The sequence below is a fragment of the Dysidea avara genome, chromosome 1 (genome assembly GCF_963678975.1).
Source record: "Dysidea avara chromosome 1, odDysAvar1.4, whole genome shotgun sequence".
NCBI classification, from domain to species: domain Eukaryota; kingdom Metazoa; phylum Porifera; class Demospongiae; order Dictyoceratida; family Dysideidae; genus Dysidea; species Dysidea avara.
This window is the reverse complement of record NC_089272.1, coordinates 33166232-33182447: the sequence shown is the minus strand read 5'-3', so window position 1 is coordinate 33182447 and position 16216 is coordinate 33166232. Positions and strand designations below refer to the sequence as shown.

The window sequence follows — 16216 nt, the reverse complement described above, 5'->3', positions numbered from 1 at the left end:
TACAGTACAATGAAAACCTCACACATGTAAAACTCAATGTTAGAACAAAATTGATGATCAAGAGTACACAGGCCACAAAGGATCACAGGTGAGTGGAAACATGTTATGCTGATCACAATAATTGGGATGAAGCCCTGTAAAGTCTAGCAGATAAGCTGGATTGAGTGGACTTTCATCCCTCTAGGGACCAGCAAGAAGGCTATGTAGTAGGGTATCAGAAACATATCTGTTGAATACAGAAAATTTCCCAGACCAGGTACGGTATGTCTTTTTTTATAACACTGTCAAACAAGATGATGGATGCATGTTTGATTCTCCAAGACCTTCACTGTAAAAAAAGGCACATTCAAGAAACTATAAGTACCTGTAACCATAGCTCATGATCAGTTGTAGAGAAAGACTTCATGAAAGTAATAATAAAAATAACTGGAACTTAAAGAACTGATATCTGGAGCGGCCAAGAATCAATCTTAATCCAACTACCTATATACTAAAGTTTTGATCCATGCAAGAACCCCTTGGCTGTAAAATTAGTGCACCCATGAAAGTAACTGGCAATTGAAATAGCTGATATCTGAAGCGGTCAAGAATGAATGTTGATATACAACTAATTGGAATTAACAAAAAGTTTAACATTGCATGCCTTTATCTTTCAGCTGTGTTCCGGTTCTACTCCACAACTCAGTCTCTAAGTTGCAGCGGCAGGTCTAAACTTAATGGAGGCGTGGTCACTGCGTCACCGGTGAGGTTGCTTGCCAGTAACCCAAGCATATAGTTAGGTCGGTATAGATTTTACGCAATCACAGTGAATTTCAAACTTCTTAGCAAATAATAACATTTTAGAGGCGCCAAAACTTTCAACGATATCTTCTTTTTTTATCGCGCTTACTTCGTTCTCTGCTTAAAGTGTCCTCGAAGTGACAGAAGATCACGCCTCTTAAGTGGTGAAAGCGATAGGAGAGGCGATAATAAATATAATCTAGTTTAAATGCTACTGTAGTGTAAGAAGGTAAAAGAAAGATGCTGAAGAATTATCGCAGGATACCTACAAGGAAAGGAGATATTCTCCCTGGAACGGTGTGTGCAGGAGTGAATGTAAACGGTGAGTGGTTGTGAAGTTAAACTTTTGTGTCAATAATGCAAGCTCGATCCCGATCTTAATCCAAGATCACTCCAAATAAGGTCACTCCAAATAAATTCTCTGTTTCCCGTCCACCGCCCGCATCTGATTACTGTCAGCTTAAAATATTCCATTATTCCGTATTCTTCCATTATTTTCCGGTTATTCTTGCATTGTGTACAGGTTCAGTAAAGCCATCTTATAATAGTGTTAGCTCACATGTCAGCAGTGCCGCATTTGTGTTATTTTGCAACTTAAATGGAGGGTACAAGCTTAAGCATGCTTTTATGCAGCTTTTTACAGTTGTGCCAGGCTGAAAAGGCTGCCACTTTTATAATGGAAATGGACCGCCCGCCCGCATGCAAATATGCCTGAGCCTAGGATGGGAAACAGAGAATTTATTTGGAGTGGCCTAAAATTTCATTCTCTGTTTCCCCTTCCTTCACTCAAGGCATAATACATGGAGGTGGGTGATCCCAATTGCATTTCCGTTAGTTGTTGTTTTTTTTTCAACTCAGGCTTAATGGACTACCCTTGCCTACCACCCCAGCACAAAGAATGGCACATACACGTGCTGGACAACTAGCTGAAAGAGAAAAGTAGAGTAATGCTGCCAGTATGTTACTCAGACAAGCGGGACTCCACTGGCACTAAATCCATTGGTGGTGGAGCCCTAGAGTAAGCGCCAATGGCTGAGCACCTTGAATGCATTGAATGGCTGATTGGAGCAAAGAGAAACCAAGACAACATCAAAGCAACCCAGGACCATGAGTATTCAATCACCACACTTAACCAATAAGAGGGAAGCAAGATGCTTGTAGAAAACAGTGGCTCTGTGAGCCAATCCCCCTGTTGCCGACACGATGATAGGTGTAAAAGAAGCTTGCTTAACCTCACGAATTCTCTGACTGTAAGCTCGACGCTTGATATTCTCATGCTTTTTAAAGTTACAAGAAAACAAAGAAGAACTGTTAGATGGGGCAAGCAGTTAAAAATATGAACATCAAAAACTGCCCCCAAAACCATTCATGGCAATGTCCAATCGAGCCCCTTCTTGAGTATTTTAGGTGGAAAAATGAAACTCATCAGGACTGTAGACAGGCTGCAGTTCTGATTCAGTACACACCTGGGAGCACGCCTCTGTCAAAAGAGTAGCAGAGAGATCTTTTATCTCATTGTGGTGAAGGGAAGGTAGTTCCCCCTTCGGACAAAAGAGCACATGGTCTACAGAGAAGGAAGCCCCACAAGCACAAAGAGTTGGAGTACGATTCGAAGCCTCTTTCACAGATGCCAATTCCACTGCACACTGCAGTGTGGGGATTCGCTGCTTCTGCTGCTTTTCTGTTAGGTAGGCCGATTATTTACTCGTGTGGCCAGACCCTATTTTCTCGGGGTGGCGCTTATCAATTTTCAATTATAAGCACCCCCTCAAAAAAGGGTGTGATCCAGAATCAATGCATCAACTCAACTTTCATCATAAAAATTAATGTATTCTTTTAATTTCAAGCCATGCACACACCGGAAATGCCATAGATGATCATGCATGATTTCCAATAGCGGTGATGAGAGGCTATTTTCTATGGTTGAAAATGACAGCACCTCCAGCACTTGTGATAAGAGGATTGGTATAGGATAGCTTCATGAATTGTTAAATTGTTCTTCACATGTATAGGGCTGTGTAATGAGCAGGACATGTTAAAAACTACGCACAACCGCTGTATTTAATTTACATGTATAACAGCAATGCATATTTCATTGTGTATGTTTCATTGTTTTGTTGCATCAGATGTCTGACACCATTCTTTCTTTTCATGCAGTGTTATAGAAGTTCACTAACGATATAATTATTAAAAATTATTAATAAAATTTAAGTAGGAATCCAAGCTATAAAACCTAGTGAAACAAGTAATGACATTACAGCATAGCTTGGTGGGAAAATCCCTAAATTGGCATGTTATAACAATCATTGCCAAAGTAGGGATTTTCCCACCAAGCTATGCTGTAATACCGTCATTCATCTCGTGTTTCACAACTTTTTATTGCTTGGATCCCTACTTCATTTTTAAATTAATAATTTCTAATGTACTAGTTTGTTTGGTGTTTTGTTATAGCACTACAGCTATACACTGTATTAAGAGTAACTCTCAAGTCAGCCTTTCACCTACTAGGGGGTGTGTCTCTTTCATATTTTTGTTGTGCTAGCATTATCAATACAATGGGGCGTGTCATCGTGATCGAGTAAATAGAGTGTCAAAGAGGTGTGGTCTCAGTGCTCAATTGTTATTAATCAACCAAGATCACATTAATAGGTGTGGTATTGAACTCATCGTGAAGTTACAGGTATCAATATCTACCAAGCGTAAGTGCTTTAATAAGTTTGCGGCATCTAAGTTATACTGCTCAAGGAAAGTGTTGTTAGGGAACATTAGCACCTCAATATGGTTTCATTGCAACAAGAAGACAACCAGAAGATAGAGGAAAGAGGGCACAAACTCGTCAGAACCCCAAAAGGCACATCCCACTAGTGAGTTTGTTATTGTGGCATAAAATAGTGGCCGTGCACAGCTTTGTTTGGCCTCTGGCCTTACACAACTGTGGTCAGACAGGCAGGAAGGTGGGTGGGCGGACAGGCAGGCAAACGAAGATTGGTGATTTAAAAAAGTCTGTATCTAAGTGTTTTGCTGTATTAATTTTGATGTTAAATAGACTATTATTATTCCATGAAAGTGATTTTCATTGCATAAAATGTTTCTAGGATGATTTTTAAAGGCTGCATTTTAGGCAGCGTACATCAGTTTTGGGGTGATCCCTACTTAAACAGTACTACCAAACTGTTTAATATTTAACCAACAATAGACCTACGTATATGGCATTTATACACCTTAAACGTCTATTGATCTACCATGTGGAAGAGTGGTTGCTTCTCCTAGATATATATGTATGTAATATGTGACCTGGTCTGACTAAACCGGGCTTATTGCCTATTTACAAGTATTGAAGTACGCCAGTTTTAAGTTTTCAAAATGTTGTAGCTCGCCAATGGCTTTAATTACGTGTACACAATTTTCACACGCTTTTCACCAATTCCTTACCCTTAATACCATCCAGTAAACAAGTAGCCAACAGCCAAGTTTCCCACCATTTTAGATAGGTTTTTTTTACTGAGGTTGACCATGGCTTGGCTGTATCAGGTGAGCAATACAAGGGGGTGGTGGGAGGGCAAGGGGTTAATAAAAGAAAATGGAAGAGGAAGGTGAAGGCGAAGGGATGAATAAGACTAAGTTACGGGCCATTCAGGGCTCAAACCTGGCTAAAATTAAAGTAACTGAACAGTACTATTCTTTATCCAACACCATGGAGTTGTACAGCCACACATAGCCATCTACTTGTTGGCCAGAGCTCCGTTTAGACCCAAAACCGCTTGTACAGCTCGCCACTGGGCTTGAAAAAATCAGCCAGCATAAGCAGACCAGTTAACCCAGACTGGTTGTGACAGTGAAATCTGATAATGTGTTCATGTAGCTTTGTGTTAGTGACAAAAAATCAAACCTGCTGTTGTGGGAGATAAGGCCAGTTTTGCCAGACCAAGTCACATATAGGAACACATTTGTCGGTCCTATGAAGTGTTGATGTTGAAAATACTGCAAGACCAAAGAGCTTAATGGATCTTATTAATGTCACTGCTACCATGGGTGTGTCTGATCGAATTGCCTCTTCGATTAAACTTTAAGGATTCTGTCAAAGTGATATAATTATTGTAAACTCCTTGTTTATCAGTAGTACAGCATAGCAGGAATCATAAAAAATTGTGTTTTTCTACCCAAAAATATCACCTACACGTAAAAACTAGTCTCCCTTTTCTATCACAACAGATTAGCAGTAAAGAATGGTCCTAATGGAAGTATATGTAGTATCCCAGGTAAGTAGTTGTAACATGATAAACAATTTACTTGATGAGTATGAAATTTGCCTTCAATCTTCCTACTAAATGTGTTACATGATTTTACAAGTGACAATGACTGTCAAGCTCAGTTTTCTATGTATCATACAAGTATGTCCATACATATGCACTCTTCCGTTTTTATTCCTTATAACATACAACTATGTACCAGTTCCACCATTAACCATTACATATTCATATTCTTCAGTGCTTCTCAGCTTGCAATAGCCCACAAATTTAATCACAAGCTCTCATCCAACAACTCTATACAAGACTTTGTATTTTAACAAGTTGCTTGCCTATGAAATGGATAATCATTCAATGGATACCCTCCAGACATGTCCACACGACAAAAATAATGCGAATTGAATACACATTGATTCGGACTATCCGAGTCCACACAGAATGCGCATTAAGGCAATTCAAATTGAAAGTGGATCACATGAATCCACCTCCACAGATGGTTTGAATATGAATTGGCTGCGAATCGGGATTTGCTACGTCATAATAATGCAATGCTACCTAGCACATGAGGGCTTGACATGTTTGCGTGTGACCTTTGTAAACAACACAGGGTAGAAATACAGAAGCGCTCAGTGTGATAAAAGTGCAGGGACGTGTCAAAGCAGTGTTTAATCATCGTAGCTAGCCCTTAGAGTTTGAAAGAACAACGGTCCCATATCTATCATGCACCATCAGCAGTCTTTTGTACTGTACTCGTAAAAATCCTTCCAGTACGTTATAAACACAAGTATAAGCGTTACTACCAGCTATTCTTTTCATTCTATCGTTAAACTCACTGTTCTCTTGGTTGGTGCAAATGGGTGCGGTTTTCTCAACCGTTTAATTATCCGTTTACCACACTAGTAAACTCAATAATACACATTATTTACGTGATAATGCATGTGGATAGTCTTGTGGAGGGGGGCGCTTATAATCTCCAATCGATAAGTGCCCACCCCAGAGAATGGGTCTGGAGGATGACACTAGCATGTGGACACGTTCAATTTGGATTCAATACACATTGTCTGAATTCCTTTTGCATCCGGTTCCTAATTCGGATTCGTGTGGACATGCCTTCAAAAGACAGATGAATTTCCTCCACTTCCTTACTAACTATGATTATAATAACTCATGCACTTTACATTTCTCTACCCTCACAACTTTAAATAGCTCTGTGTATATATAAGTGCTGTAGTTGCAGTTATGTACGTAATTGCATGTATACATGAATGTATTTTGTGTTTTAGGTGAGAAAGTCTACATTGGGGGATATAAAGTGTTTATCCCTCGTCTGCACTGGAATGAATTTCCTATGTTTGTGTTTGGAATAATTACACCTTCACAAGGAGTCCTTACACATTGTAACTATAATTCAGGTGAGAAGGAGTTAACATTGAACACTGCTGAAGAATACGAGGTGGTGTTAACTAAGGATGATTCTACTGTCTTTTACTGGAAATCATCTAAAAGCTACACTGAAAAAGATATTAATTACTTTCCCAGAGATGCTGTACTGTATGCCCCAATAGGTAGAGTTGCTAATAGATGTCTCCTGTTTCCTGCCAGAGTTGAAGCCCCTGTTATCAAGGAGAGCAAAGTGGTGGGATATTATGATAAAAGTAAATTTCCAGCTGATTTTGATGGTCCACTTGTTGGAACAGGACAAGCTTGGTATGATGAAGATACTGATGTACAAGGTCACCAAACAGCAATAAGAACTTTTAAAGTTCACATATCTTATGATGGAGAGATATTTGAAGTGGCTAACTTTCAGTTTCTATTCTCCTGCCAACTTCCAAAGTTGTCTCATTTCACTTATCCAACAATAAATTGGGTCACTGTTTCTGATGGTCATCTTCCACCTAATGTAATTGCTGCTGGTGTTGCTCCTAATGGAGAAGTGTTGTATGTTGGCAGAGGAGAGTATAACTATGATATGATCCCAGGATATATTGTACCTTCAGAACGTTGTCTTCATATTTGTTGGGGTAGTAGTGAGCACTATTGTGGTAGTGGCAACCATTGTTGTGACAGTGACTATGAAGCTTTAACTATTGAAGATCAGGATGGCTTTGAATGGGGTGTGTATTCTAATGGGGAGGTGCCACAAAATGCTTTAGTTACTAATGATATTTGGGAAAGTGAAGAAGATCAATGCATCGGTCGTACAGTAACTGGTAGTGACATCTCAACTGCTATGACATGGCAAAAAGTGCCCATTAATTTACCACATGGAAGAGTAGCCAACACACAGTTACTTGGTAAGATTCATCCCAGTCATGAATGTCTGTATGTTCCATGGGATGGTAAGGAATACATATATCGATCCTATGAAGTGTTGATTTTAAGAACAAGACCGAAGAGCTTACAACATCTTTGCCGTAATGTTATCGTCACTGCTACCATGAATATGTCTGACAAAATTGATCAGTTACCTCTTCCTGTCAAAACTAAAGGATTTTTGTACAGTGACTGAATCATATTAGTAGACTCCTATATTCCCTTATATGTTATAATTAGCTCTTTGGACTGTCTACTATAGAATGAAAACATAGCATAGTGCTGTACTGTTCTTCTGTGGATATATACAATGTGTATAAGTACTTGTCATGATATATAAGATTCCTTGTGTGTTACATGCTGCAATGAACTAACTTGTAGCTGATGGTATTGTCTTCAAACAACTCCTCAGATAGTGAAGTTGTTCAATATAAATAATGTAAACACAGTTACGCACTGATTAAAGTGCCATGCTAATTGATGCAGAAAGTGAAATAAAAACAGTGAATCACAATGTATTGGAGTGAGCCTTAACAAGCCCCACCATATATGTGAGAATATCTGTGATTGATTCAGTTTGTTTGAAAGTACTGTACATTCATCTTCCTTTTAGTTATCGACATGCAGACCAAACATTACAACCAATAACCCATCTAAGTGTAATTATGTGTTTATCCATTTTGTGTAATGCCATTAATGGGACCACTACAAGTCATTGTTACTTTTAGCTTTTTGCCGGCCGGCTTTACAGTATACGAGCTGCACCTGCTGCATCTTAATTAGTCAAATTCATTAGTTCCCTGTTGTTCATACTGTTACCAAGCTTCCTAAAGCTACTATGCAGGTGTAATGGCTGCATCATTTTGGTCAGGTTATATACGTAAATATAGTACATTAAATGCTATAAAATGTAAATACAGAATGTCACAACAGCCATGGTCTGAGAATCAGTCTTTTCCTGGTGTCAAAACATAATATTATTAATTAACAATTAATTATAGCGGTAATGTACATAAATCCAGCTCACATGGCATGTGGTTTCAGTGATCTGATTTTGTATATACACTGTATAGATGAATGATAGTGTGGATGAACTTGGTAAGACAAAAGGTTAATTGACATTTGTCACTACAGTTGCTGCTGCAGCACTGATAGATGTGGAGTTTAATGATAACCGATAATATCAAAATACCAGTATACCGATAAAATTAAAACCAGTATAGGATTGCTTTTAACCCAGCCTTTGGTGTTTAATTACCCAAATTGTTGGTGGTTTAGCAGACACGCCCTAAACAAAAACTTGAGGTTGTCACATTACAACGCATGCCTACTTGTACTGAACTATATAGTTTTGGTTTTTGGGATGCATACCACTTCATACTAGCTAGAGGTGGATCCAGACTTATGGAAAGGGGGGGGGGTCAAAATGAACTGAGGCACTACATTGTCCGGTTTGGTAAGGTGAGACCAAAAAAAAAGGTCACAGCCAGCTGACAATAGCTGCCCTCCTCAACAGCTACGCATTTATCGCTGATAAAGTACATAAAAATCCTTACATATATAGCTCGCTACACACTGCTCTAATACTGTGGAGGGGGGGAGGTGGGGTCAAGAGCCCCCCTTGTATCCGCTCCTGCTGTGTGCTGTCTCCATGATTCATGTAACAGATAAAGGATTTGAGGCGCTGCTACTTAAATAGCAGCGCCTCAAATAGCAGCGCCTATTCAGCACTTTAATTCCTTATATTTTTAAAGGTGCCTAACTGAAAAGACAATATTTTACAGAACACTTGGCAGCAACTAAGTATAAGAACCATAAATAATTATGTTAGCTACGTCACATGATATACAAAGGTCATCAAACCTGCAAACATGCATGATAGTAATTAGTGGCATATACAATATTTGAACAGAAAGTAACTGTAGTCCAAAGCTGTAGCTCACGGGTATATACAAATAGTTATGGGTGAGCCAGTGACTTTTAAAATTATCATTACTGTAGCTACTGTATAACCAGTTACAAAAGTAACTGGCAATTGCAAGTTACTACCACTTCTGATACAAGAAGTGGATAGCCGATAGCAGTAGTTAGCTTCATAGTTCATAATCCTTAAGTCAGCTGCCTGTGACATATATTTGCAGCTTTGTTTTTATCGACCAATTCATTTTAGACTAAACTTATTAAAACCACATGACAGACTGAACATAAACTGCCTAGGTTTGGCGCAAGATATTAAAATGGCACGGAAGTGTGTTCACTTTATCAGAGTCGTTTCAGCACATGAGCTAGGTTACACAATCCTTGTAAAACCTACGCATCCGTCATTTTGGTGCACATACATAAAGAAAACTGTAATATTTATGTGTAAGCAATGTATGGTGTGTCTCCATTAATTGTTCAAAGCAGTCACATTTCCTTTCACAGAATTCTGCTGTACATAGCATTATTAGTGGTATTAGCTATTTACTCATAAACTAAGCAACTTTGACCACCTCTCTTCAATCATTCCTCTCCATGATTCCATTGTTTATGTGTAAAATGCAATCACATCTGCCTAGCTGGTACACCATAAAAGCAACTTCCTGACCTTGGACACCTTGTCAGTGAAGGTCATATGGCTCAGAAAGCAGCTTCGTTAAAGAAGCCCTGCATGGATGAACACAGTGTATGCACATACTAATGCAGATTTCAGACCAATGTAAGTAACAACAATAGCTTCCTTGAGAGAGTATAAGGTACAGAAAGAGAAGTACTGTATGGTGTCTCATATGTAGTGCTATTTCTATTCTCTGATAACAATCTGCAATAATTTCAATGGTACACATTGAGTTGGTTCTTCAAAGACAATAGAAATTGTATAGCTTGGTGCATAGTCCATGCAGTATAAAATATAAAACTAGTGAACTACACAATAGATTATCTGTCTATACATTACCAAAACTAATATGATTCAGTCACTTTACAAAACTCCTTTACATTGACAGGAAGAGGCAACTGGTCAATTCGATCTGAGATACCCATGGTGGCAGTGATGATGACACTACGACAGATACACTTCAAGCTCTTTGGTCTAATTTTTAAAATCAACACTTCATGGGATCGATATTATGTATTCCTTACCATCCCATGGAACATACAGACATTCATGACTGGGATGAATCTTACCAAGTAACTGTGTGTTGGCTACTCTCAAAAGTGGTAAATTAATGGGCACTTTTTGCCATGTTGTTGCAGTTGATACATCTTTACCAGTTACTGTACGCCCAATGTATAGACCTTCTTCAGTCTCCAAATTGTAATAGTTCGCAACTAACACATTTGCAGGCACTTCACCATTAGAATACTAAGCCCATTCAAAGCCATCCTGATCTTCAATAGTTAACACTTCATAGTCACTGCTATAAATGTGTTCATCACTACCATAGCAAATATGAAGACACTTTTCTGAAGGAATAATATATCCTGGGAGCATATCATACTCATGTTCTCCTCTGCCAACATACAACACTTCACCATTAGGAGAACACCAGCAGCAATTACATTAGGTGGAAGATGACCATCAGAAACAGTGACCCAGTTTCTTGTTGGATAAGTGGTGTTACAAACCTCAGGAAGTCTGTTGCAGCAGAGAAATTGAAACTCATATACTTCAAATATCTTTCCATCATGTGGTACGTGAACTTTCAAATTTTGGATTCCTCTTTGGCGACCTTGTAAATGAGCATCTTCATCAAACCAAGCTTGTCCAACTCCAAAATATGGACCATCATAATCAGCTGCAAATCTACTTTTGTCATAATCTCCCACCACTTTACTCTCCATGATTAACAGGAGCTTCAACTCTGGCAGGAAAGAGGAGAAAACTTTTAGTAACTTTTCTTATTGGCCTAGACAGTACAACACCTTTGGGAAAATATTCAGTGTAACCTTTGGATGATTTCCAGAAAAAGACAGTAGTATCATCCCCACTTAGCAACACCTCATATATTTCACAAGTTTTCAAAGTTAGTTCCCTCTCACTTGAATTATAGTCACAATATGTAAGGACTCCTTGTGAAGGTGTGATCACTCCAATTACAGACACTGGCAATTCATTTCAGTGCAGACGAGGATCGAGTAACACATTGTATCTGCCAATGTAGACTTTCTCACCTGAAAACAAACAACAACAAAAAATATATATATATACCAGTTACGCATGTATAGCTAAACATGCATTATAATGTTCAAAAGTCAGCAACAAGTATCACATGTACAGTATTGCTGTGAAAAAGGGTACAACTTTTCAAAAATAGGCTAGTAAGAAAATTATGTGATATTAAAGGTGATTGGTGCAATGTCACTTACTTTGTGACATTACAAATTGATTGACATAATATCATTGCAGCCATTTCTTGGCTACCACCTTTGATATCACTACTTTTTCAAATTTTGGAAAGTCACAGCCTTTTTCACAGTTTGGCTGTTTTGGATTAGATACTTATTCATTTCTTTTTGTATTTGCACTAATTTAAAAATGAAGTAGGATTTCAGTGATAAAAAGCAGTGAAACAAGATGAATGATGGTAGTTATTACAACACAGCTATGTACGAAAATCCCTAAATTTGCATTGGTTTTTATGTTCTAATAGATAACATCATTCCTCTTGTCTCACTACTTTTTTTATCACTGAAATATGTAACATTTCAATTTTATAATTATTTGTACTATCCAGGGAGAAATGACTTGCACATCATTTCTCCCTGAGTAGTTTGTTAAGTTTCTTTATTGCATATAGAGTTGTGAAACTAGACAGAATATCATAACCGGGTTACTGGGCAACTCATATTAACTGCTGGTTATCCAGTTAACTGAACTTAACAAAATTTCTATGCTGAGCTTAGTTTTTAAGCTACATGCAACTTAAAATTTATAGTATAGTTCATCAGATTATACTTGTACTGGCCAAAGTAATAGCCAACATGTCATTGTACGTAAAGCTGAATCTTACAACAAGTATGATATCAATGTTTAAGAATGAAAACAATACATTTTGAGTGAATATATTAGAGATCAGTTATCCGGTTATGAGGAAAAAATAATTGATAACTGAATTTATAAAAATAACTGGTCAATTAATTGGTTAACCGGTGAAGTTTCACAGCTCTACATTGCTTAGCTATGTGGCTGCGATGACAGAAAAATAGGATGTTCAAAGCACACAATAACGAATTAATACCTCGGACACGAGCAACTATACATGCAAACTTACAAGAAAATAACTAAACCAAAACAAGACATACAAAATTCAACACGTAAACTTTAAGGACACAATTTAAAAACTTATCATCAAGTTAGCCTACTTTATTAGAGTATCTCAATCTTACTGCATGTCTCAAATGAGCTACATAGTAGGGCTGTACCGGTACTATTTATAGATATCTGATATTTATTGTCTATTCCAATACAGGTTTTCTAACGAACCAATATCTTATACACAAGTGACACTTCAATAAACATTACAGCATAATAGAGTAAGTAGCATGATCACTGTTAGTGGTTATGTTAAATTGTTTCAATTCACATGCTTTTCAACAATTTAATCTGTATTTTTGTTGGTACTTATGACAGTTCAGAAAAGATTTTTATCCAAACTTGTCTGTTTTTGTCAGTGCAAATCACAGAACAAAAAAATCAACCACTAAAACACCAAAAAAGTGGAGCAAAAACCCTCAGAAAAACTTAACCAAAGCAACTTGAGCCCAAGGTAAGGCTTGACCATTTGACAACTAAATCACTTTGGCCAATGAAGTGCTTTCATGGCACTTATACTAGTGCTATAACTCGAGTGAAATATCTGTATTGTAGACTTGAAGTCGATTGACACTGATACTCATAATATCAGTACAGCCTTACCACGTAATAGAGTAGGGGTCATCAGTCCAAGCTACCCACCTCTAACTTGCATCATTTGTAACCACATATGTATGTAAATATATACTTAAATCCTGAGACTAGCCATTAGGGAGAGCACTTGAGCACTCCATGTAATTAAAGCTCATGTGAGCTAATGATGTCACACAAATTAGATTTGTATGACACTTTATAAGTTCACTCTAGACCTACAGCACAACTTCAGTACACTGTTTTTATATCCTTCCTAATTAAAATCAATGGTGGCCCACGATGGGTGTACATAAATAACGTTTTACAAAAGTTTTTATACTGTAGTGAACTTATAAAAAACGTGGCTGAAAATGTCTCAAACAAAAAAAAATTGCTCTAAAGTAGAATCAAACTAGCAATCCATTGATTGTAAGTCTTGTCCACTACCACTTTGCTACTGTCAATACTCATATAACATCAAGCAATTCTAGCTATAAAAATTGAGCACTATAGAAAACAAATGCAAGGGAAACTCGACTGTAAAGGCCTTCTAACTTCACACTAAATCAACTTCTAATCTAAACGATTGCCTAACATTTACCCTAACCCTAACCTAATATTTAAATGCTGTTCCCAATTATAGGGGTGTTTTTCCTAATCCTAGGAGCACAGCTCCTAATCTAGGGGTCCTGTTCCTAAAAAAATGAAAATTAATGGTAGACTATAACATTATAAAGACTAGCCGAGTGTATAATTACTCGCACTGCATTCCGTGATCCATTCCATCATGGTCTCATGGCCAGTAAGATTAGACCAATCACGTGATAATTTATGACATGCCAAAGTGCTCCCATTAATGATTAGTGTCCTGAGTTCTGTATCACATGCTACCAATGTATGTAAGGCAAGTTGAGCAAGTACGTGTAAAATGATCTTTAAGATATCGGGCTCTTCAGGACAGTGATGATGATGGCAATCCCCTCTACCCTTAATTAAGTACAGGCCTTAATTTAATTTTTAAGGTGCTGAGGATAAATGTCCTTACATATTCACAAATGTACAGACATAGCGTCAAATTGTACAGACATGAGCTAGAGGAGCACTTTGTATAGACTGCTGGAATTGGAATAGGGAGTTTCCATTGAAAGTTTTGAGGTTAAACACAACCACATAGCTGCAACATATTACCAGACTGTGGTCATAACAGCTGCTGGTGATAGCAGTACACAAAGGGGAGGTGGCATTGGTAAATCCTTGGGTTGGGAAAATGTAGTATCTCCTAGCAACCAAGTGACAGTTATTGTTAGCACTACAAACAAACATGCACACATCAGCTTTTATGGTACCACTATTGGTTTTGCAAGGACATGGGTGTCTGCCCAAAACTAATTATGTGCAGACATTGTGCTATTTGTGCGAATTTTGTCCGTTGACCGCACGTTAATTTAAGGCCTGAAGTAGCTAGTTGAAAATAATAAGCAGTTGTTCTGATCTATTTTTGAGGAATCCAAATTGTGCAGGTGCGAATAAATTGGTCAATCCAGACTTAAATATGGGAATTACAGTGTGAGTGCACCATTCTAGTGGGATAACATGTTTGTGGAGTGTAAGGTTGAACAAATAGTGCTATGGTCTATAGAGAAATGAAGCACAGTTTTTCAGGAACTTTAATCCAATACCATCAATACCAACTGCCTTGTGTGGGTTCAAGGAATTAAGAGCGTTGAATGTATCTTCTTCAGAAAGGTTGATTGAAACTAAATGTTGTTGGGTGTTAGAGTCTAGAGGCTCACTAGGTGGGGGCTGATTAATATTAGTAGTAGTAAACACAGAATAAAAATAATTATTCAACAATGATACCTTTTGTTTATCATTGGTTGCACTGTTATCATTGTACACAATGTGTGGGATAGGATCAGATTTAGTCAAACTTCTGATGTAGCTAAATATCTTGGATTGATTGGCAATAGCAAAGTTATTGATGAGCTCAGATTCGTATACAGATCGAGCAGTAGAGGCTTCTTCTGCAACTTCAAACTTAGCAGCTTGCAATCAATCTTTAATATGAGGTGTTGGACATTTCAAGTACCGTTTTCTAAGGGAACTAAAACATTTGATTTTATGCTTCAAGCTTGGGATAAACCATTTGGGAAAATCATTAAGTTTTATCTTGATTTGTGGAACAAACTGATGAATTGCATCATGTAGAATTTCTTTAATTGAAGCCCATACAAATTCTACGTCAGGAGAATTAAAGTAGGGTGAAAAATCAACATGTGAAAGATATTCATTAATCGAATGAAAGTCTGCCTTGGAGTAATCATATAAATTAACAAGTACATAAAAAAATTGGAACTTTCAACTAGAGTAGGGACCATAACACATTGATAAAAAGTACTGAAACAAGTTGGAGTAGTCCATGATATTAAATCATAGTAAAACAATAAGAAATGTTATATCCCTACTGTGCTCAAGATACCATAATGGAAATGCATAGTAGGGATATAACACTTCTTATTGTTTTACTATGAATTAACTACTCCAGCTTGTTTCAGTACTTTTTATCGATGTGTTATGGTCCCTACTCTAGTTGAAAATTCCAAATTTTTTTTGTGCACTTGTTTATTAACTTTTTTTTGCAAAATAAGATTATTATGACTGGTGAACCCAAGCATATCACATCAAAAGAAAGAAATGGCATTGTGCTCTTCAGCTACCAATTATCGTCTGAAAAGTGAAGTATCCATTACGTTTCGTTGTCAGCTATGTTCAACCCATTACACAGCAATATGATACCGCCAAATTGACACCTTTCACTGTCAGCCAAGATGAATGGGACACAAAGGAGGACACTGATAAGTCCATGAAGAATGCATTGTACAAACTGTGGTATGCCAAAAGGCACCTCTCATGCTGAAGCACTGTCGAACAGTGAAAAATCAAGCCCGTACCCTTAGCCGTTATAGAGTTATGTTTGTCTGAAGGCATCAGTCAGTCAGTCAGTCAA

At 37.6% G+C, this 16216-nt stretch overlaps 1 protein-coding gene across 6 annotated transcripts; it reads left to right on the top strand.

Annotated features, from left to right (window-relative positions):
• Window positions 1-849: 849 nt before the first annotated feature.
• LOC136262308 (uncharacterized) lies at window positions 850-7889 on the top strand. Of its 6 annotated transcripts, XM_066056554.1 has the most exons (4): window positions 927-944; window positions 1001-1102; window positions 1639-2468; window positions 6311-7888. In XM_066056554.1, the coding sequence occupies exons 3-4, from the start codon at window positions 2408-2410 to the stop codon at window positions 7537-7539; spliced, it is 1290 nt and encodes a 429-aa protein (XP_065912626.1). In that variant the 5' UTR covers window positions 927-944; window positions 1001-1102; window positions 1639-2407; the 3' UTR covers window positions 7540-7888. The 6 variants fall into 6 exon arrangements, with proteins under 6 accessions (XP_065912610.1, XP_065912618.1, XP_065912601.1 ...); XM_066056538.1 differs by lacking the exon at window positions 1639-2468 and having other exon boundaries at window positions 850-944; window positions 6311-7889; XM_066056546.1 differs by having other exon boundaries at window positions 858-1102.
• Window positions 7890-16216: the final 8327 nt, after the last annotated feature.